At 40.7% G+C, this 23,232-nt stretch overlaps 3 protein-coding genes across 3 annotated transcripts; all 3 read left to right on the top strand.

Moving 5' to 3' along the window:
* Window positions 1-1,657: 1,657 nt before the first annotated feature.
* On the top strand, window positions 1,658-5,506 carry LOC130183358 (elongation factor 1-alpha). Its single transcript, XM_056398669.1, has 8 exons — window positions 1,658-1,787; window positions 2,636-2,790; window positions 3,459-3,638; window positions 3,734-4,030; window positions 4,127-4,277; window positions 4,370-4,626; window positions 4,711-4,945; window positions 5,058-5,506. The coding sequence occupies exons 2-8, from the start codon at window positions 2,647-2,649 to the stop codon at window positions 5,177-5,179; spliced, it is 1,386 nt and encodes a 461-aa protein (XP_056254644.1). The 5' UTR covers window positions 1,658-1,787; window positions 2,636-2,646; the 3' UTR covers window positions 5,180-5,506.
* A 162-nt stretch (window positions 5,507-5,668) lies between these two features.
* Window positions 5,669-12,692, top strand: LOC130183357 (elongation factor 1-alpha). Its single transcript, XM_056398668.1, has 8 exons — window positions 5,669-5,822; window positions 7,234-7,390; window positions 8,876-9,055; window positions 9,144-9,440; window positions 9,663-9,813; window positions 9,916-10,172; window positions 11,124-11,358; window positions 12,325-12,692. Exons 2-8 carry the CDS (start codon window positions 7,247-7,249, stop codon window positions 12,447-12,449), a joined length of 1,389 nt encoding a protein of 462 aa, XP_056254643.1. The 5' UTR covers window positions 5,669-5,822; window positions 7,234-7,246; the 3' UTR covers window positions 12,450-12,692.
* A 2,716-nt stretch (window positions 12,693-15,408) lies between these two features.
* Window positions 15,409-22,737, top strand: LOC130183811 (cyclic GMP-AMP synthase). Its single transcript, XM_056399531.1, has 9 exons — window positions 15,409-15,539; window positions 16,618-16,770; window positions 17,577-17,806; window positions 17,885-18,107; window positions 19,069-19,199; window positions 19,596-19,755; window positions 20,371-20,470; window positions 21,268-21,390; window positions 21,792-22,737. Exons 2-9 carry the CDS (start codon window positions 16,647-16,649, stop codon window positions 22,165-22,167), a joined length of 1,467 nt encoding a protein of 488 aa, XP_056255506.1. The 5' UTR covers window positions 15,409-15,539; window positions 16,618-16,646; the 3' UTR covers window positions 22,168-22,737.
* Window positions 22,738-23,232: the final 495 nt, after the last annotated feature.

The raw sequence follows: 23,232 nt of genomic DNA, 5'->3' as shown, positions 1-23,232 counted from the left end.
GTGTGTGTGTGTGTGTGTGTGTGTGTGTGTGTGTGTGTGTGTGTGTGTTTGTGCGTGCGTGTGTGTGTGTGTGTGTGTGTATCAAGGCATGCCAGCTGCCTCTATACTGGGCAACATGCCACAGTGATGGTGGAAGAGGCAGAATCTGACCTCCTGACCCCCAAGCAGCATCCTAACAGCAAACAGGCCTATTACTTAGGTTTATTCCACCTATTTTTTAGCTGAGTTTGACTTTTTAATCAGTCTACTCCTTAACTCTTATCAATAAGGTGTATTGGACAGCTTAAATACGTGAATATGAGTGGGACTGTGTGAATTTAAACCAAGTTTGTGCAGAAAATTTGAGAAAAAAATCTTCAAATTAGTCATTCACTCTCTCTGCACCAGAATATTCCAACCTGACCATAAATTTAAGACACTTTAAAGACGGCCAGAGGAGAATCAGAGGATGTTTGGTTGTAAATTAGTAAAGCAGCTGACCCTGATCATAGAATCCACCCTGAATAATCACTTTTAATTAAGTTAAAACTTTGTATACGCGTCTGTTGTTAATGTCAATGCCCGCAAGATAAGGTGTCTTGAAAACAGCATGAGTTCGTCTTTTCAGGATCTGGCATGTGTTTGAATGCAAATCTTGTTCGGATTTAGATAATCTTGTCAGGCTGAGGAGTCGTCCCAGTGTTACCAGGAGGGTGGGGTGGGTGGGTGGGTGGGTGGGTGCTTGAAGGTGAGCTTTGTGCTGCTATGGCCTTGAGTGTAGGTAAATTAGATGCACCTACAGGCTGAAAGACATAAACTGTTGATGTTAAAATAAATCAGGGCTGATTATTTTTCTTCATTAATCAGCGGCCCATTTTGCCTCATTTTTTAGATCTCACAGCTCATATCAGTGTATTGAAATTGCTCATATTATTTGACCTTCAGTCCAAAACCCAGATACTTTCAGTTTATTGTCATATATGACAAACAAAGCATCAGATCCTAACATTTGAGAAGCTGGAGCCTGAGTATGTTTATGTTTTGCTTAAATACTGATAGGATGAATTGGTTTTATATATATATATATATGCTATGATGCCAATGAAAAACACAAAATCAATGAATTATGAATAAATAAAAGACGAGTTATTCTGTGTAAATGTCGCAAAGAAGCTGTTGAAAATACATCCTGTTGTGTTGTTATACAGTTTTTGTTTAGCTGCTGCATATTATAATAGGGCATGGTTGTATTTGGTTATCATGTATTTTTTAAATTATACTTTACATATGTTGTGTCTGACTTGGTGCCATACTTTTAGGGGCTTACTGTGTTTGTTCTGCCTGACATTTAAAATGTGTTTATTTAATATATTTTCTAAAAGAGGTCAAAAACATCTTCCAGAGAAACCAGTGTGTTTCTGTCATGTGTTCATCAATAAAACTCGAGGATTTAAGCGTATAAATAATTTAAATAACCATTAAGCTGTTTATCAGAACGATCAGTATGTTTATGGATCATTATCATCATTTTGTTAACAGCATATCTGCTGGGTTTTTCGTTTTTGTCAGTGCTGAGGCTGAATTCACGGTCCCCTGGTGAGACATCATACATGTTTCAAGCGGTTCATCCGGTGGCGTGCTGACGTTTTTTGCAGGAATGTGTGTGATTTGCGGGGTTTGCACCGGGGAGGGCGACGGGAAGTCAGGCCGCCTCCCATTCGGTATAAAACCTCCCAGTCCAACACCAGTCTTCCTCTTTCTGTTACCTGGCTAGGGGCAGCAGCTTTGGTGAAAACCCAGAAACACCGGTAAGTTCAACATTGATTCATAAGCGATATAGCGAGTCAGAGTGAGGCCTTTAACTGTTTTTCATCTTTAATTATAATTAGTTTGGAGTTTTCCATTCGAGTTGAGTGTTAATTTTTTTCACAGCAAACTTTGCCTTTTCGGTTATGTAACTTCACACTAACCTGTGGAATTTTATTTGGAGCAATTAGCCATAAAAGTTTGACTAGTTATCACCTGTCGTTTGCTAACGATCAATGCTAGCGTCTTTTGCGTGTTTATTGAGCTTTAACTGGTTTATATTTAAGATTTGAACTAAAAGCGAAGGTTTTATGAGGGTGGAGAAAATGTGGGGGAAAAGCGAACAAAGACGGGGCTGCTGAAAGCGCATATCCGAGGATGCTGGAATGGCATATCTTCCTTCTCTTCCCTCCATGAAACAACTGCACGTATTCTTCAGTGACAGGTGTTGGGAGTCTGGACGAAATGGCTTGTGAATATTTGGCAATCTTTGTAACTTTATACGACGTGGCCCACGGAGGAACACGTGTCTCGGCTGGCCTGTGGCCGAGTGAGGCCTACCAGCAGCCGCTGCCTGTTCGCGACACGAATCGTGTGCCGCTACTGTTGAATAACGATGGCTGTTTTTAACCGTTTTTGGGTTTATTCGAAGTGTAATCTTCACTGGCTACAGTTTTTTTTAAATGGACTACCGCCAGAGTAGTGTTCAAATAAAGCCGGGCCCACGATATCATGGATCAGTTACCGTCACATCACTGTCCCCTCCGGCTAACTGTTAAACATTGGTCTGATAAATTACTGTTGGTGTTAAAATTATAGCTAACGGTCGTGTCAACTTTTTTCGTGACAGAAACTACAACAATGGGAAAGGAAAAGATCCACATCAACATCGTGGTCATTGGCCATGTCGACTCCGGCAAGTCTACATCCACCGGTCACCTGATCTACAAGTGCGGAGGAATCGACAAGAGAACCATCGAGAAGTTCGAGAAGGAAGCCGCCGAGGTGAGCATTAATATACATTTATATTTTTTGTCTTGACAACCGTTATAGTCAATCCAAGATGGCGGCGTCAGCGTGCCTTCTCGGAGCTGATCCCTGCCGCCCGGCACGAGGGTGTAGCATCTGTGTGCGCGCACGCTGGGTGGGGCCTAACGCGAGCAGCGGTGACTGTGCACTTTATTCAGTCCAGGCCTCTGACTGTCAAAAGCAGAATACTGAACATACAGTGAACTAAAAGTTAAAAATTCAAAAACTTAGGAATGTGTTTATTTTAGTCTCTGTACTAGTTTGACTGAGTGACTACAGTAAAAAATGACTGTACATTTAAATCTAGATTCAGTTTCTATGCACAAAAAATTGGTTTAGGGTTGAAATTCACCTAATTTGACATGTTTTTTTAATTCATTGGCTGTCATATCAGGAAACTATGAAGAAAAATTAAAGCCAGTGCCCTAGAACAATGGTGACATTATTTAATGCTCGGGTTTATTCAGTCAGCCACCCACAACTTGTACAATTACTGAACCATCAAAACAAGCAGTTGGCTTTCTAACTATGGTTGTGTGTACAGTCTAGTTTTTATCCAAAATTTTTAACAGAGCCAGTACAATGTCCTCTTACCTGATCAAATCAATTGACAGTTAAACCTTATCAAATGTGTTGCTCCACAGATGGGCAAGGGCTCCTTCAAGTATGCCTGGGTGCTGGACAAACTGAAGGCCGAGCGTGAGCGTGGTATCACCATCGATATCGCTCTGTGGAAGTTCGAGACCAGCAAGTACTACGTGACCATCATTGATGCCCCTGGACACAGGGACTTCATCAAGAACATGATCACTGGTACCTCTCAGGTAATCATCACATTTAAAGCGACATAGAGCCAAAGCTGCATTTGATCCAGCTTTAGTGTATATAGAAGGGGACTTACTTATGATTTTGCTCTTAGGCTGACTGCGCTGTGCTGATTGTTGCCGCTGGTGTTGGTGAGTTTGAGGCTGGTATCTCCAAGAACGGCCAGACCCGTGAGCACGCCCTGCTGGCCTTCACCCTTGGTGTGAAGCAGCTCATCGTTGGTGTCAACAAGATGGACTCCACCGAGCCCCCTTACAGCCAGGCCCGTTATGAGGAAATCACCAAGGAAGTGAGCGCCTACATCAAGAAGATCGGCTACAACCCCTCAAATGTTGCCTTTGTCCCCATCTCTGGATGGCATGGAGACAACATGCTGGAGACCAGTGAAAAGGTGAGGAAAGCTGTTTATGGATTTCATTTTTTGGGGGAGGGGTTAACCTGACTGAGCTACAACTAAAATTTTTTTTTTTTTTTTGAATCTGTGTAGATGGGCTGGTTCAAGGGATGGAAGATTGAGCGCAAGGAGGGTAATGCCAGCGGAACCACACTGCTGGAGGCCCTGGATGCCATCCTCCCCCCCAGCCGTCCCACTGATAAGCCCCTCCGTCTGCCCCTGCAGGATGTCTACAAAATTGGCGGTAAGAATGGAGTAACATTTTATTACCAAAGATGGTATTATGAACCGCTCAAATTGTCTATCTGAAATACTTAACCAATTAATTTTTCTCAGGTATTGGAACTGTCCCCGTCGGTCGTGTTGAGACTGGTCTCCTGAAGCCTGGCATGGTCGTCACCTTTGCTCCCCCCAACCTGACCACTGAGGTGAAGTCTGTGGAGATGCACCACGAGTCTCTGCCCGAGGCTGTCCCTGGTGACAACGTTGGTTTCAACATCAAGAACGTGTCAGTCAAAGAAATCCGTCGTGGATACGTGGCTGGTGACAGCAAGAACGACCCACCCAAGGCTGCTGACAGCTTCAATGCCCAGGTTGGAATTTTGAACTGGAATGGACAACTTCCATGTTTGGGTTAAATTGCATTTGCAGACTGCTAATTTAAAATGTGTCCATAGGTCATCATCCTGAACCACCCTGGCCAGATCAATGAGGGTTATGCCCCAGTGCTGGATTGCCACACCGCTCACATTGCCTGCAAGTTCAAGGAGCTCATCGAGAAGATTGACCGTCGTTCCGGCAAGAAGCTTGAGGACCACCCCAAGTTCGTCAAGTCTGGAGATGCCGCTATTGTTAAACTCATTCCACAGAAGCCCATGGTTGTGGAGCCCTTCTCCAACTACCCTCCCCTTGGTAAGTTATGTACTAGAGGTCCATTGTAACCCCTTTCAGATATGCTTAATCATGCTCAATACTTGCGCAACTAAAATAAAAAACATGTTACTCACCTCCCTTCTATTTCCAGGTCGTTTTGCTGTGCGTGACATGAGGCAGACCGTGGCCGTCGGTGTCATCAAGGCTGTTGATGTCAAGGAGATCTCCGGAAAGACAACCAAGGCTGCAGAGAAGGCCCAGAAGAAGAAATGAATGGTCGTGCAGGACATCCAGCAACAAGATGTGTGCCGGCAGCAGTGGGCCACTCCTACTTCTTCCCCCCACCCTGGATCACCTTCTCTGAGGCAGGGCTCTCTACTCAAGGACTGGCTTATGCTGATTAAAACCCATCGCAAAAGTTTTCGCAGGAAAAAAGAACTCTGTGGCATTGTCACTTACCTGAATCACATGACGGTGCCTCTTAGTTAAGTTTAAGTTGGAAATGGTTTAGAACTGTATCTTGATGTTAATGCCACAAATTTAATTGGAAATGAAGCTGCTGGTAACTAATAAAAATAAATGTCTTTGAAAAAATTGAAATTGGCCTGTCTTGTCTTCATCCTCTAGTGTTGCAGTTGGGTGTAGTTTCCCCTGTCACAGGCGAGCCTCTCTATTCTGTGTTGCAGCTGTTTTTGGCCATGCTATCCGTGTCCGGTGATGCACTTGTCAACCAATCGCCTCGATAGGAGTTATGCAGCCCCAGCCAATAGCACCCCTTATTTTTTAGTCTGACAGCAACAAGAGCATGCACAGCCCTCCCTCTCTTCTGGTTCGGTATAAAAACTCTGGACAGATCACATTCTGTCCTTTTTTCCCTCCGCTCCAAATCAGGGGACGTCTTATTTGCTGTGCACAGGTTGGTGAAATCTATTTAATAGATGCTTAAATATGCATAGTCACTTGAGCTGAGGTAGTATTCAGAGTAGGGCATTTTAAAACTGCTTATTTTGACCTGAGCCAGAAAATCACTGAATCTAGACTAAAGACCAGATGTTGCTTGGCTAATTTTATATTTTAGTGTGGTTATACTAAAAAGGTTAAAACATGCAAGCTCACCTTTTGTATTTCTCATCCAAACTGTGGTAGTGAATGTCGTTCTTATTCAGATTGATCTTATGAAGCTCAATATTCCTGGATTTTCAAAAACCCGCAATTAGGGAACAGTTACTGTGAACTTGACTATAAATGAGTTGCCAGATTTTTCTTTCTGCCAGTCATGGTAGTCCTTTCTACACTCGTGAACGCGCACCCTTCCACCCCAGTGCTGGCTGTAAGTTGGCTGGGGTGCGCGCTTGCATCAGTTGGTAACATGGCGGCTCTGCGCTCCCGGCGCAACATGGAGGCCGAGTAGCCGGCATCGAGCACATGCTGCATGACTCACCAGTGTCGCTTTCCGGCGGCGTGAACGAGCATCGTCAATGACAGTTTCACTAGAAAAGAGTTTCCGATTTCGTGTATTTTCCCCACTTTGTCCCTGTGAAGTCAGTAAAGCTACAGAAACGAAAATTTACGTTTATTACGCAGGTACAGCGACATTTAATGCTGCATTCAAGCGATGTCAGCGGAATGGGAAAACACCCTTTGCTTGGTAGTGTTAAGGCATTATGCCAAGGTGGTTATCGCTTGTGTTAACCTTGGTTGAATGGTTAAGCGACCTCAATTAGCTGCTGTCCTTACACTTTTGACAGTTTATTAGCTCAATCGAGTTAATTACTGTTAATATTAGGCATTAGTTTTATGCAATTGCCTGCGATGGTGCATTTATTACTATTCTGCGAACAGTTAACTATATATACGATAACTGTTTGTTTTTCAGCAAGTGGGAGATGTCAGTAGTGTTAGAAATTCCCCATTTCTCCTATTTGCAGTTAAAAGATTTGTGGTTCCAAGTTATGAGGCTAAAGTGAACGGAATCGTAATCTTTGTGTAATTGATGGGACATGAACGTGGCATTGGGCCAGCTACCTAATGATCGATGCACCACACATATTACATGTTATGGGTGTTGTCATCTTATTTTTGATCGAGTCAGCGTCTGAGGAACCTCCCTAGAAAACTCACGCTATTTTGAGACAAATTTATACCTGATATTTAATTTTAAGTCAAGCTAACTTCCCTAACCCACCGTGGTGTTTATTAATTTGATTAGCTTCTCATGAACTCCCTAACGTCAGCTGATTTCGGTCCCAACGAGCTAACTTGGGACAGTTTACAACCTGATATATTTAATTTTAACGTCGACATATCTGTTCCTCGTTTCGTTATAGACAGTAAATCGAAATGGGAAAGGAAAAGATCCACATCAACATCGTGGTCATTGGCCATGTCGACTCCGGCAAATCCACCACCACCGGTCACCTGATCTACAAGTGCGGAGGAATCGACAAGAGAACCATCGAGAAGTTCGAGAAGGAAGCCGCCGAGGTTTGTGTTGGCGACACCAGAGGACTACATTTAAAGTTTTTAACACACATGAAACCACAGGGATACAGACAACCAATATGCATTAGAGATGGTGGGTAAGGGGTGTGGTGGGAACTGCACACTGATATTAGCTGGTTAAAGCCGCCACCTACTGTTTGAAGATGTGCACTGTTCTCATCGCTGTAACAAATTATCCTGTTGAAATTTGAAGCTGTTAATCATATTTTTTTTTTATCTCACATAAAAGTCGAAACTTAATGTGTCATAGGTTAATATAAGTAGCACAAATGAGTCTCTACTATATCTATATTACATGCAGCTATAACCATTATCCCTCTTGGATACATGATTAAGTAAATATTAGAATAAATGACAACATTAGAGCTGAAGCAATTAGTCGATGAAAGGATTAGTTGATAAATAAATATTTGGCAACTATTTTGGTTGTTGATTAATCGTGTCAATCATTTCTAAAGCAAAAATAGTGAATCAATGCTAAATACTTTCTGATTCCAGCGTCTCGAATAAGAGGATTTCCTGCTTTTCTTTATCACATATTGTCAACTAAATATTTTTTGATATTCGGCCTTATGGTCAAACAAAACATGACTTTCAGTTGTGATGGGATTTTTTTCAAATCACATTTACACGATATGAAATATTAGACAGATTATATAGGTACACTCAGCTACGGCAACTTAGAAACTTTAAATTATTCTACACATTAGCCTGATGGTTTAGAAGAAACTACACATTCAAAATCACAGGAACAAATAATATTCCTAGCTGTTGGACGGTTAAATATTGTAAAGTAAAAGAAAGAATGTATATTGAAATAGACACAGTGTAGTAAAGTGAGCTGATTAGCAGCTTCAAACATATGGTAATAGTAGTATAGTAATAGTAGTAGCCTCCCAGCTTTAGATTATATTTTATTTTTGTAAATCCCTTAATTTAATGCTTTGGTAGCAGCGCTGAAACTCAGGCATCATATTGGCAAAGATATTAAAAAAAAAAAAATCAGACCTTACCCAGCCCTACAGGGCTAGATGCTGATCATTAATGTAGTAATAAATTACACTTCTAGGGATTAGCTCATGATTAGTATTTGTATTACCCTGATGAACAGACAAGCATTATGTAATGTAATGTAAACAGTGACTGTTCTATTTACAGTGAGCACCTATTTAGAAACTATGCTCAGGTGGCAGAGGAAGGGGTGATGGGTGACACTTGCTATTTCAATAAGGTTCAAAGCAACAACAAAAATGTGTGTCATTAAATTAGTCCCATTACATATCGTAAAGTTGTAATTAACTGAAAATTTAGGTTTCTCATGTCTATTAGCAGATGGCAACAGAAAAAAGTTTTTCTGCCAAAAGAGGCATAATTTTATCTTAAAATGTCTTCAGTTAATATTTCTGTCTGATTCATACATTTCCCCTTTATTTCCTGTTTTTATTTGTGCTGACTTAATCACAATAGATGGGCAAGGGCTCCTTCAAGTATGCCTGGGTGCTGGACAAACTGAAGGCCGAGCGTGAGCGTGGTATCACCATCGATATCGCTCTGTGGAAGTTCGAGACCAGCAAGTACTACGTGACCATCATTGATGCCCCTGGACACAGGGACTTCATCAAGAACATGATCACTGGTACCTCTCAGGTAAAAGCAAACGTTTCTAATCTTTTCTGAGCTGACTTACAACATTAGTCTATGCGTGTGTGTGTTTTACAAAGTTCTTCCTGTTCAGGCTGACTGCGCTGTGCTGGTCGTTGCCGCTGGTGTTGGTGAGTTTGAGGCTGGTATCTCCAAGAACGGCCAGACCCGTGAGCACGCCCTGCTGGCCTACACTCTGGGTGTGAAACAGCTCATCGTTGGTGTCAACAAGATGGACTCCACCGAGCCCCCTTACAGCCAGAAGCGTTTTGAGGAAATCACCAAGGAAGTGAGCGCCTACATCAAGAAGATCGGCTACAACCCCGCCACTGTTGCCTTTGTCCCCATCTCTGGATGGCATGGAGACAACATGCTGGAGGCCAGTGACAAGGTGAGGGACTCATGACAGGCTAAGATTAAGTTGGTGTGAAGGAAACTCCTGAACCTTACCTCAAATCAAATTCCTGTAAATCAGTCCATCATATATCTGTGATAACGACTCAGATTTATGTGATTTCTATTCCCTTTTTTTGGTTTCAATCATCACTTCATCACCTTTGCCCTCTTTCCCTGTCTCCCCTTTCTGTGCCTGTGTCTGAACTCTCCCTTTCAGATGGGCTGGTTCAAGGGCTGGAAGATTGAGCGTAAAGAGGGTGGTGCCACTGGTACTACCCTGCTGGAGGCTCTGGACTCCATCCTGCCCCCCAGCCGTCCCACTGACAAGCCCCTGCGTCTGCCCCTGCAGGACGTCTACAAGATTGGTGGTAAGTATTCTCACATAACGTCCTGTAGACACAATACGACATCACGTCAACCTTTAAAATGAAGAGCGTATTAGAAACACGCTGCCTCCCGCTCACTCTCAGGTATTGGAACTGTCCCCGTCGGTCGTGTTGAGACCGGTGTCCTGAAGCCTGGCATGGTCGTCACCTTCGCTCCCCCCAACCTGACCACTGAGGTGAAGTCTGTGGAGATGCACCACGAGTCTCTGCCTGAAGCTCTCCCCGGTGACAACGTCGGCTTCAACGTCAAGAACGTGTCCGTCAAGGAGATCCGTCGTGGAAACGTGGCTGGTGACAGCAAGAACGACCCACCCCAGGCTGCTGATAACTTCACCGCTCAGGTGAGTCTCAGGGAAACCAACGAGGAAGAAAATAAAGATGAAAAGAAGGAAGCAGGCAATCGGAGGAACTCGCCTCGGATTGCTTTGTGATCTGTTAATCTTCGGGATTATCTCGGCTTCGCTTTGAGGGATTTTATGTTTATCTATTTGCACAGACGTTATGGTAACAGTAGTTCCCTTCATTTCTACCAGTCACTAAAAACATACTACACAAAGCAATACAACATCAAACAACAATATTGCAATAAGTGATATATGGATAGATAGAACTAAAACTACGAGACAGAATTAAATCATTTCAACAGAAAGCCTGTGTTTTAAGATGCAGGCGTGGGGTTTCAAAGAAGTGGGCTGTTTGGAGGCAGTGGGGTCTGATGAAGGCTGCTGTCGAGTTGCATTGTGGAATCAGGATATCTCTTTCTTCTTAAAGAAGCCTTATTCTTCAAAACCTGATTCTTGTCAGTCCCCGTAATTTACAGAAGTGCAACACTAAATCACTGTGGTGCATCTTTAAATTAAGGAAGGAAGATTTTCTCTCAGTGAAATGTTATTGTGGTCTGAAGAGGCGTTTACTTCTGTCTATAAAGCTCTCTCATCCTCTGTAAACCACCAGCACAAACTGTATGATATATATCTCAGGCCAAATGAGAAGTGAGCGCTTGATGCCACAGCTCTCACTAACAGCTGATATCTAAATATGATTCCCTGATCCGGATCGAACCAGGGGTGATGCTCCTATCTGGTATTCACCTCAACCATTAAGCTGCTATTTTTTTAACTATACATAACTATTCCTGTTAAAAAGTGATTATTATTTAGCTTCTCTGTTAAACCACACAGCAGTTTATCTTCATCTCCTCCTCTGGCAGAATAACTCAGAGGAAACCAGCATCAGTCAGATCTCAGGTGTTGCTCCTCTAACCTCCATGTCTCTTCCCCTCGTCTCTGCAGGTCATCATCCTGAACCACCCCGGCCAGATCTCCCAGGGTTACGCCCCCGTGCTGGACTGCCACACCGCTCACATCGCCTGCAAGTTCAGCGAGCTGAAGGAGAAGATCGACCGTCGTTCCGGCAAGAAGCTTGAGGATAACCCCAAGGCTCTCAAGTCTGGAGACGCCGCCATCATCACCATGGTGCCTGGAAAACCCATGTGTGTTGAGAGCTTCTCCCAGTATCCCCCACTGGGTGAGTAAAACACTGTGTTTGTTTCGTTGATGAAAGAATTTGTTAAACTGTATTTTAAAGCCAAACACTCAGTTAATGTATCTTTAAGTTTCTCTGCAGATTTAATCACTTATAATCTACATTCTCCAATAAGCCTGTTAGTTGTGCAGAATTACTATCTAGAGTTTTTTTTAACAATGTTTGGTTAAAGACAGGCGGTCAGGAGCAGCAATATCTGTTTTTACTTAACATATTAATCAAATAATTTGCAGTTGTTTGTCTAAATTGTGATACAAATAAGAAATTTGTGTGTGCAAATATCTCATGTCAGTTATTAAATAAATTTCACACCATCTCATTAAAGTTTTCAGAGAGGTGAAATATACACTTTGTGTTAAATAAGCTTTTAATGATTAATCAGCCACTGATAAAGAATAACAAGGGTGATGATCATTTAAGTTAACAGTTTCCAGATTCCAGAAAGGACCAATCAGCCCTCGTGTTTTCACCTAGTCGGGAGTCATGATTCAGAATCGAATCAAATCATTTGTTTTCATCACGGCTGATTGTTGATAAAGATTCAGGCTAAAATGAGCATCAAATGTAAAAATATGAAAAGTGAAATTATTTTCATTCTGTTAATTTGCCTAGTTAAATGTGTTTTAGTAAAATTGACTTTGTATAATTATGGTCCACCAGTTTAATTGTAAACACTGATGCAATTTATGTCAAAATTAATATTTTTGATCAGTTTTTAATTTACTTATAATATATATATATACTGTATTTATACTAATACCACATATGCATTTTAAGCTTTATAGCCCTTGATATGTTTCTTTCCTTTTCGTCTGTTTATGTAGTTGACCCTGATGCTGACAGTTGCTCTTACAGTCGCTCCCTTCATTTTATGGATCTGAGCTTGAAACATGTTTAAGCTTCTCACTGACTCCTCTGTTTGTGCCGGTTCTTGTCTCTTCCTCTCAGGTCGCTTCGCTGTGCGTGACATGAGGCAGACCGTGGCTGTCGGCGTCATCAAGTCCGTCGAGAAGAAGCTCCCCTCCGGTGGAAAGGTCACCAAGTCTGCACAGAAGGCCGAGAAGAAGAAATGAATTCTCATGCAGGACGTCCAACAAAAAGTCATGTCTCAGCAGCAGCGGGCCGACCCATCCTTCCTTCTTCTTCCCTGCTACCCAGCGCCGTCTTCTCTGAGGCACAGCTCTTTACTTAAGGACTGGCTTATGCTGATTAAAACCCATCGCAAAAGTTTCCGCAGGAAAGGAAGGCATGTGCCTTTTAGGGGAAACTGTGATCATGATTAAGTTGAAGCCAAAACAATAAAAATCTTAAACATTGCCAAATTAAAATGTTTCTTTTGTGTTTTAATATATTAGTGTTAGAAGAAACTGCTTCACACACACACACTTCACCCACAACTACAGTCGGTCAGAAAGGTCAAAACACACTGATTATCAGTTTTCAGCCTGTTCTCATGAAATTGTAAAATGATAATGGATTATATGTTTTCTTTTATTCTGATTGACTTTTTGTTTCTTTTCCAAAAAAAAAAATGACACAGTAAGACACAAACCGAGAAGAGGTATCGATAATAATAATAAAAACAATTCAACTAAGAACACCAAAGACAGGGAAGAAAAAAAATGACACACACATTGGTATCACCTGGTTAGCCAGTGAATATTATATTCATGTAGGGGCCCCAAAAACCTTCCTACCTATTGTTTAATTTAAAAATGAATTATAGTTCATCATACTTGGCTGTTTTGGTCATTTCTCCCAACCAGCCGTTGAAAGCTGATGATATTTTTTGTTTTCCAGTGCCTGAGCACAATCCTACATCCTGAGCCAGTCGCAGAGTTGCTGTACCATCAATCTCGTCCCTTTTGGTGTTACGCCTAGGGACTATACTCATAAAAATGTTTTTTTTTGATTACCATATTCGTTATATCTACAACGTGTAGGAAAAGTCTAGAAAAGTACTGAGTTTGACAGATGTTTCCATCAATATCTTTGTGATAATACAAAGTAGAAAAAAGGTTTAAATGCTGTTACAATCTGTGGACTCTCCACTCTCTGTCTCATATTCTTGCATGGTTAAAGTGACAGACAACACTTTTTATTTTAGGCATTTATTATACATTTATCTCCTATTTTACTTGCATGTTTTTCAAGCACCAAAATAATAATAATCCGACAAATCCACCACCACCGGTCACCTGATCTACAAGTGCGGAGGAATCGACAAGAGAACCATCGAGAAGTTCGAGAAGGAAGCCGCCGAGGTTTGTGTTGGCGACACCTGAGTAGTTAAAGGTTTTAACACACAAACACACCAGCTAAAGCACAATGAGACCGGGAAAACATGAACAGTGTGAGGTTGCAGGTGTAGTTAATGTCACTGCTCTGTTGCAATGTTTGTACTATTGTTATCAAGGTTATAAACACTATATCTTGAACATCTTCAGGCGTATCAGGGGCACTTTTAGTTTTATTGGTGACTTTACATCCTATACTTCCCAGTTCATCTACGGAGCACCTCAGGGCTCATTCCTTTACAATATATGTAGTAATATACTGACAAGCCCCTCCATCTGCCCCTGCAGGACGTCTACAAGATTAGTGGTGAGTAGAATCATGTGGTACAACATCAACTCACCATCACCTCATATTACTTCATATGACACACAACAAACATCCTCCTTTTTTTTTTTTCACAGTGTGAAAATATCAAAACAACTCAAAACAAAATCAGAAAAAAATCACAAATTTACAGACTGTGGCTGTCGGTGTCGTCAAGTCAGTCGAGTCCTCCTCCATGTTGCACCGCCATGTTTCTGCCGTAGCCTCGGAGACACAAACCAAACACTGGCTCCAGAGAGGGTGTTTCACAATGTTACATGACCTTAAGGCCACTGTAGGTTCTCCTACACACTCTGAAGGGAGGGTTAGTCAGTTGGTTGCAATCTGCAACCTCAACACTAGAGGCCGCTAAATCCTCCACACTGGTCCTTTAACTTCAGACTTTACAAGACCATAAACTTCTGATATTCCCACTCACATCTGTTCTGTCAATGGAAACCTAATCAGTAGAGTACAGTGTCTTGATGGTTGTTGACACTAACACTTCTGGTTGATCTAGCGTCACCATCGGGTTGAATTTTACATAATACTCTATACTCTTTTTGACATTTTTATTGCAGATTCTAAGATAACTTTAGATGACTATATTGTAGATAATGAGACAATGGGCCCATGGGCAGAGACACGTAAAAGCCCCTCCACCCCTCCTACATAAGACAAAGAGCTAGAGAGTCAAAGAGATGTCTCTGTGGTTGTTTTCTGTCTCTTTGTCTGTATTCTCCATCTCTTTGTGGTGGTTTTGGTCTGTTTATAGTCATTTGATTGTCCTCACAACCAGAAATATGAACAGTCACTTAATGCTGGGCCTGTGGTCCGGGGCCTGTGTTCAGCAGGCAGGTGGTGGTCCGACTCTACAGCAGGTACAGGAAACAAACCAGGAGCTGAGCGTGGCAGGTAAACCAGGAAGTCAGGGAGCAGTGAACCTGAAAACCTGAAGGCAAACAGAGGGTTAGCACGGTGTCTGTGGAGTGAAGCACCAGGGTTTTAATACTGCGGGAGTCTGGTCTCTGAGCCGATGAGCTGATGGTGAATTGGCAGGAGGAGAAAACTGGATCACGACACCCAGAGGACAAACAAGACACGCAAACGAGGGGAAAAAACAGCAGAAACACTCAGAATGATGGAGAAATACTGCTGAACCATAAGAGCCTGTTTGTGAACACTCTCATAATCTCCTCTTTAAGAAGTCACAAGGCGTGTCCTCTGATTCTACGACACAGACATACACTGGTGGAACTCGTTGCCCAGCAGGTAGGCATTGCTCCTGGGTGGAATAGTTTTAATTGCAGGAACCTTTTGAAATCTTTTAAGTGTTTATGAAATAAACGAACAGACAGACGTCCACTGAAGAGGAGGAGGAGGAGGAGGAGGAGGAGGAGTAGGAAGAGGCGGAACAAAGAAATCATCTTCCTCACATTAGATTTCATGGGAACTGAAAGTGAAAGTGAAGATACTGGATAGAGCAGGAGAGGATGACACACTGCAGTATAACACAATAGAGAGCAGCTCCGTTCTCAACGCTCAAGACGCTTCTGATCCAGGTGAGTTTACCTGCTGACACAAACAGGTTTTAAAGAGGGATCAGTCACAGAGACATGAATCATCTACTAGCTGTTTTATAGTATTTTTATTGTATCATTGTTTGTAAAGTGTTTGTGTCTTGTGCTGTTTTGTATGTATTGTCCTTCTGATTATATCTATTGGTACTATATAGTTTATTATTTTTAAGAGACCATTTAGGGACAGGGATCGCAAATTAGCTAAGGCCATTTATTTACTCAGTGCTATACAAGTAAACATGAAATAGATGATAACAATAAATCATAGTATATTCTGTCAACATCAGAAATCTTCAGAACCAAATTAAAGACTAAAAATCTATCTATCTATCTATCTATCTATCTATCTATCTATCTATCTATCTATCTATCTATCTATCTATCTATCTATCTATCTATCTATCTATCTATCTATCTATCTATCTATCTATCTATCTATCTATCCGTCTGTCTGTCTACCTAATTTTACTGTACTGCAAGCTTTTACTGTAATATCACCATTTCCTCTCATGAAATTCCTGAACTGTCCCGTGTCTGTATTTGGATGCTCCTTCCAGTTGCCTTGTACAAACTGTGACAAATGGTGCTGAGTGCAAGTCAAAAGCCAAAAGGATTCATCTTCAGACCTCCATGGCATTCTGCTAAAGACAATAGAAAGACAATAAGGACATATTGTGCTCGTATTTTAAATTTTACTTGATTGAGCTAAAAAAGTGCTTGCAAAAATATATATTCTATTCTCTAATAGGTACTGATCATGTCACGATTTAATCTTTCTTTATTCAAAAAAATGAATAATTTGTGTTCACATTACTCAATGGTGTAAAGTACCTTAGTACATTTATTCAAACACTGCTCTTAATTACAAATTTTCCATTTTCTGCTACTTTATGTTTCTACTACACATTAAAACATTATGTTAAAGCTCCATCAGTGTTAAAGAGAATGACTGAGATCCATGATGTTATTCAATGTTATTGTAATGTTATTGAGTTAATAAACAAACCACATCCATTAGACATGCACATAACTGAAAGTTATTGTCCCTATCTGTGTACAGGTTTGTTAAAGGCTGAGAGGAGACGAGTTATGGATGGAGAGGCCAGAGAGTTGAGCCTCAGAGAGGTCAGTCCGACTGAAGCGACGCCGTCTCCACGCCTCAATCAGAGACAGAGAGTTCAGAGAGTTCAGCAACAACAATCATCAAAAACAGGTGATGCTGCAGAAAACTTCTCACCTTCCGTACCAACAGTTCTGCAGCTTAATCTCAAAGTCTCTGGCATTTTTCTGTCGGCTTAGTTCCCACACGCAAATGTAATATATGTACATATATTGAATTCGTATATATGACATATAATGTATGTACATATTAAATAAAAACATACATGTAAAAAATTACGAAATATAAATAAAATATATGAAACCTATTAGAAGTTGGAATAATTTCATATATTGTCATATATTTCTAGCCCGTACAAATATGTATGTTTATTTAATGTTTATATTTTAGACATATGTTACAAAAAAATACATCCATCCCAAAGCCTGTCAGTATATTTTAATATTATAAACAGTATAGGGTCCAAAAGTCTGAGACATATTTAAAGTTAATATGAAATTGATTTGAAAAACATACAGAAACATATATATATATATATATATATATATATATACGCCTATGCTGTTTTAGTAAACCAGAATATATAAATTAAATCATTAACATATATGGTCACAACATCTTATACCAAATAAAAATTCATCATATAGACATTTTTTTAATAAAACAAATTTTACTGTGGGTATTTCATATGTTATAAATGGATATCCTCATATGTCCAGAGGCTCTATATATATGATAGTAACATAAGTGACACGCATGTCAACATCACTGTTGATTTAGGGACATAAATGTAAATGTATATTACATGGGTTGTCATTATTGGTAATGCTTTGGAGATTTGGAGGAGTTGTTGACTCTCACTCCTCATTCACTTAAATCTTGTCTGTGTCACTTTGCAGGGGAGGGATCCACGGCGGAGGAGTCGGTCTCCATCTCTCCACAGCTGACAAAGTGGATCAAAGACAACGCCGAAGACCTCAAGATCCGGCAGGGGGAGCGGAGCTGGGCTGCAGCGGTGGTGAACGATTTCAGAGAGAACCTGCTGAAGTTCCTGAGGAGCAGCAGTGATCAGCCTTTTTTCCAGACGGCTGAGTTCCTCACCACCGGCAGCTACTTTGAGAAAGTGAAGGTGAGGTCGTGAAACTCTCCCACTCTCACTTTTCTAAAGAAAAGAGCAGAATATTTTATTTGATCCCTTCTTCTTCAGATCCACAGCCCTGATGAGTTCGACATGATGCTGAAGCTTCAGGCTCCTTCACGCCTCATCATGACGGAGCTGGACCATGGACTCTTCTACCGGCTCGATCTAAACCGGGCCACTCGGTCCCCCATCCAGGCCTTTCTGTTGGAGAATGAGCGAACCCTCTCATCCAGCAAGGTCCTGAGTGAGATGTATCGCCTGGTCCGCAAGTTCCTCAAGACCTACAAAGGTTTTCTGCTCCACCTCTGATCTTTATATTGAGTCAATCATCTCTCCACTTTCTGCTGCTGGTGTCTTTTCATTTCCCTGTCAATAATCTGACATGTACTGGAGGGAAATTAAAGTCTCCTAAAGGAAATAATCCTCTTTACATCAGGTGGTGCATTTACTCAAGTACTGTACTTACATGGAAACAATTGAGGTACTTCAGTATTTCTATTTTCTCTCTATTTTCTTTCAGCTATAGTTACCAGTTACTTTTCAGATTGTTAAGGAAGAGGATTAGGGCCACATGTGAACATTTTTTTTAGAAGATTAATAATTAATAATTATAATTATTATTCCTCTTCCATGGATTTGACATAGAAAACACATGAAGCTTTTAAAATATGTTGCATTATGAAAGAAGAATCTAATTATCATATAAATTTGGATCTTAAACGATTATTCAATTAGTTGATTAGCAAGTTATTAGAAAATGAATTTGAATGAACTGCTCTGATAGCAGATTAATTGTTGAAGTTATTTCTATGCAAAAAGCCCAAACATTTCATGGTTTCACTTTCTCAAATGTGATGATTTGTTGCTTTTATTGTCTTAAATTCCAGTAATTTGAATCGTCTTTGGCTCCAGGAAAATCTGATGGATCGATCAAAGAAACAATCAGCAGATTAATCCATAATGAAAATTCTATAACATTCACAGAGGCCATTTTCACTTTTTATACTCGACGTACATGTTCTTGGTAATACAGTGATGGAGTATTTCATCAGTATTGGATTGGTACTTTTAATTAAATTACGTGTATTTATTTATTTTATTCACATTTATTTCTTAGACATTGTGCAGAGAGGTCACCACTCACTATAATACTCTGGCCTGGTTTGTTCGGGAACCTCGGTTGCACTTTAGGAAGCACGAGATGAAGCTACTCATGTCTCCTGTCTGTGTCCTCTTCTCTGTGTTTCCAGTGCATGACAGTCGATATCGCTGGGAGGTGAACAGGAAGCGTCCACACTCGCCTGCAGTGACGTTGTCTCTGTGCAGAACTGAGGACAACAGTGAAGAGATAATCTCTGTGGACGTGGTTCCTGCTCTGGAGGTAAATGTTTCGTCTGATTATCTACAGAAATAATATCACACATCCACGTTAATGTCTTGTTTGGATTGCTCAAAAACATAATGAGGGTATTACAGACAAAACTGTCAGAGACAAAGTCTTCAGAGACGTGGGATCCACATTTATTTGAAACCTGTAGAGCTAACAGTCATAATGCTGGTCCGGTCTCCAGGGGAACCAAGTGGTCTCCTGGTCTCTGTGGACGTCACTGACATGCTGTGAAGACTTTTATTGTTTGTTTCAATATGTGTACCCATGATTCTCTGGGAAGCAGTGTTGATAGTGAGTGGTGAAAATCATTACCAGATCACAAAGAAATATAATTGTACTTATTTTGACCTAATGTGACCTCATATTTGTTTTTGTTCCTGAATGTAGGTCCACTCCTCTCAGGGCTGGCCACTCGCCGTCCGTAACGGTCCAGATGTGGACGACTGGCTGGGGAAGAAGGTTCGCCAAGAGATCAAGAGCTTGCCGTGTTACTTTGTACCGAAGAGGCTCAAAGGTCGAAACCAAGGAAACAAGGAGGAAGCTAAAGGTGAGAGAAAACAACAACACCATATCATTTGTTGCAATTAATCCCATATAAAATCCTTGAATCATGTATCACAAGCTGAAAATGTGGTGACCTTATTGTGTTTTGTGATTGTGGTGGTCAAAGGTCAAAGGTCACAGTGGCTTGTGAATGCAATATCTCGAGAACTCTTCAAGGGAATCCCTTCACATTTGGCACAAACATTCACTTGGACTCAAGGACTGATTAGATTTGACAAAAAAAATCACACAAATGGTTCAGATTTTATAAGACTCTGGATGAACAGGGATGTAACCTGAAACTAGTCTGAGTGGCGCAGGGATCCCCCGAGACATTAATTCTAGTTTTTCATACAAACTTAACAGAGATTACTAGTTAATGACTGACATTTTATTTTGTGGCGAGTTGCTCCTTGACATTGTACTTTTCAGGCAGAACACACATCACTCAGTCCTAGCTCCCATTAATCTTCTTTCAAAAGCCAAATTCTTCAAATGTCAGAAGGTGTAAATAAAAGAATGTGCCACTTATGTATTTCATGCACAACCAATACTGAGTGCATGTGTGCATGTTCACAGCGGCATTGTCTCATCAGGTTGTTTTGTCTTTCTGCATCAGAGAGCTGGAGGATTTCTTTCTCTCTCATTGAGAAGAAGATGATCACGTCTCATGGCAACACCAAAACCTGCTGTGAGAGCAACGCCACCAAGTGCTGCCGGTGAGACTGTGACTCACTCTCTCATCTTTACATCTCGTCACAGATGGCGCTCTTTGTCTATCCAGTCATTGTATTAGCTGCAGGAGCTGTGCAGGCTTGTCTAGAGTGGTGCATTAGAGAGGAGGAGTTTTCACAGTTATTCACAACTTGGCAACCCAAATATTTCTTAGTAATGGTTTATAGCTGATGATTAAAGTGTTAGTAAATGATTTGTTACAGGAGTTATTTGTAGGTTTTTCTATCGCTACATAGCTAACGTTAACATTAACAGCTGTTTACTTATCAGTCTACACGAAACAGGAGTTCTTGTCTCTATCTGGTCTTTTCTTGTACTGAAGTTAGCGCTAACCAGCTAGCCCTGGCCCGTCTTGTCACTTTACGTTAGCGACTCACTGTAGCCTCTGGTCTGCCCTGAAGAAGTAGCTGCTCAGAGAACGTATTATAACCCCTTGTGTTATAAAGACAACACCACCATCACCGCCATCCGCTCCGGACAAGAGACCTCGTTCAGGAGCTGAGAAAACTTACAGATAGCCCCTTTAACCATTAGAAAAGAAAAATAGATACAATTCATAATGTATTTTATAAAAGTTGCCTTATAAAAAACACAGTTACAAAATACTTAATACTCTATAGATTCAACAATAACATAACAGGGAACCATAACAGCCTCTAACTGAAGAAGCTTTTCAAGTTTTTCAATTATAGATACCATATTTAAAAAAAAAAAAAAAAAAAGGTTTTAATCTTTTCTTGGGGTCTTTTTACAACAAATAGTTTCATCTCCTCTCTAACAGTAAGCAGTGTCTGATGCTCCTCAAATCCCTGATCGAGGGTCTGAAGCAACGTTTTCCCAAAGAGCTCGATGACCTCTGCTCGTACCATGGGAAGACGGTCTTCCTCCACACGCTCTCCATCAGGTACTCATCTGTCTTATCATCAACATGTAATTATTATCATAGTAGTGGTTGCTATTGTAGTAGTAGTAGCTGTACGAGTAGTGTTGTAGTACTAATAGTTGTAGTTGTATCATTGTATATTGAGGATGAAAATGATGTGATGTGAAAATGTGAAAGGTCAGCTTTATAGTGAGTTTCAGCTCATGGTTTAGGTGTCCTTCTAAATGATTATTAGATTAATCAATAACACAAATAATCAGTAGTTGTAGTCCTATTGATTTATCATTGGTGTTATTGTTGTAGCATTAGCAATAGGGCTGCTAGCAGTGTTTGGATTGGTTTTGTAACAGAATTCTCTCAGTGTCATCATTCCTTCAGATTTTCATTTCACTCCCATCTTCCCCCTGTGTCTCGTCTGTCAGGTTCAACGACTCCATGTGGACTCCTCAACAGCTCCCTGTCTGCTTCCTTCACCTCCTCGGGTGTCTGGAGGACCATGCACGGAGAAGCTCCCTCCCTCACTTCTTCGTCTCCAAGTGCAACCTCTTCTCCACGAAAGTCTTCCCCCGCAGGGCGCTGGCATTCCTCATCAATGCCCTGGAGGAGCAGAGGAGGCAGAACCTGCCCCTGCTGAAGCCTCCAGCTCCTGAGTCACCACTGAAACCAGTGACTCCTTCCTCTGAGCAGTCGTCTCTGCTGACTGCAGTTCACTCCCTGGACACTGTGTTCATGAATAGAATGGTCATAGTGATGGCTGTACCTTTGTTTGCTTTGGCTTGTGCCCTGTTTCTAATGTGAGTAATAGGAAATGAAAATATACACTCACTCTTATAATGAAATACAGAAATTTGGTGAAACCATATAATAAAGTGCATTTATCAATAAACTTCCCCCATGAAACCGATGGGTTTTGTGCTTTGGGACACCTGAGATGTGACATAAAAGAGCTATAGGAGTTTTGTAGATGTCCCTAATAGTTTGGTGGACAGGAATGATGACTATTTTATTTTATTTTTTATTTTTGTATTTTACTTTATTATGTTTTATTTCTAATTTATTGGTGACATTGATAAACTGACTAAATCAAATATTTCCCAAGGTGATATAGAGTTATAACAATTTGTAACATAAAAGGAAAAGGAATCACCCTCATACTGACATTTAATGCAGATTGTTTCCAAAAAAGGGGAAAAGATTGTTGTTGGTAGTCATTTTTTGTCTTTTTCAGTGTGTTAAACACTGCAGGTACTATTTGATATTATTTCATAGATAGATATATAGATAGATAGATAGATAGATAGATAGATAGTGCCTTGATAATGTATCTTATGATTTGGTGTAATACAAATAAAAATGAATTGAATTGAACTTTATTTGAATATTTATTGTTGTTTATTCAGCATTCATCTAATACACTGAATAAATCACGTAACTATTGATAATAGTCTACAGTTTATCATTGCCAAGAACAACAGCTGTAACTTTGAGTCTTAGCACATTTTCCTCACAGTTCTAATAACTGATAAACACTGTATGAAAGAGACGTGGGTTTATTCAGTCTTTACAATCTCTGTAAATGGTAAATAATTTGTTGTTTTGTAATATTTTGCTTTTAGTAAGTAAAACGGAACCATTGAGTTTTCCCGCTACTAGTTTCCCCTACACTATTTGCGGTGAACCCTGCACTATAAATATTTGCCGCCGGAAACGTAACGTCCTCTTCTAGTGATCCAACATGGCGGTGAGTAGCGTACCACATCGTACGATGGCGATCATATATGAAGTTACAGTTGAAATCCACCATCATCGGCCTTGCAGGTCGTTTCTAACGGCTGATTTATGTTCAAATGATTAGACCCCTTA

The sequence above is a fragment of the Seriola aureovittata genome, chromosome 16 (genome assembly GCF_021018895.1).
Source record: "Seriola aureovittata isolate HTS-2021-v1 ecotype China chromosome 16, ASM2101889v1, whole genome shotgun sequence".
Taxonomy (NCBI): domain Eukaryota; kingdom Metazoa; phylum Chordata; class Actinopteri; order Carangiformes; family Carangidae; genus Seriola; species Seriola aureovittata.
This window is presented reverse-complemented; position numbering and strand designations above follow the sequence as displayed.

What these genes read in the sequence shown, in the direction of transcription:
- LOC130183358 (XM_056398669.1), top strand. Translation starts at nt 2,647, where the DNA reads ATGGGAAAGGAAAAGATCCACATCAACATCGTGGTCATTGGCCATGTC. An exon ending in TGATCACTGGTACCTCTCAG is followed by an intron (nt 3,639 to 3,733) that starts GTAATCATCACA and finishes TTTTGCTCTTAG; the next exon opens with GCTGACTGCGCTGTGCTGAT. An exon ending in TGCTGGAGACCAGTGAAAAG is followed by an intron (nt 4,031 to 4,126) that starts GTGAGGAAAGCT and finishes GAATCTGTGTAG; the next exon opens with ATGGGCTGGTTCAAGGGATG.
- LOC130183357 (XM_056398668.1), top strand. Translation starts at nt 7,247, where the DNA reads ATGGGAAAGGAAAAGATCCACATCAACATCGTGGTCATTGGCCATGTC. An exon ending in TCGAGAAGGAAGCCGCCGAG is followed by an intron (nt 7,391 to 8,875) that starts GTTTGTGTTGGC and finishes TAATCACAATAG; the next exon opens with ATGGGCAAGGGCTCCTTCAA. An exon ending in CTGATAACTTCACCGCTCAG is followed by an intron (nt 10,173 to 11,123) that starts GTGAGTCTCAGG and finishes TCGTCTCTGCAG; the next exon opens with GTCATCATCCTGAACCACCC.
- LOC130183811 (XM_056399531.1), top strand. Translation starts at nt 16,647, where the DNA reads ATGGATGGAGAGGCCAGAGAGTTGAGCCTCAGAGAGGTCAGTCCGACT. An exon ending in ACAACAATCATCAAAAACAG is followed by an intron (nt 16,771 to 17,576) that starts GTGATGCTGCAG and finishes GTCACTTTGCAG; the next exon opens with GGGAGGGATCCACGGCGGAG. An exon ending in CTCCACACGCTCTCCATCAG is followed by an intron (nt 21,391 to 21,791) that starts GTACTCATCTGT and finishes CTCGTCTGTCAG; the next exon opens with GTTCAACGACTCCATGTGGA.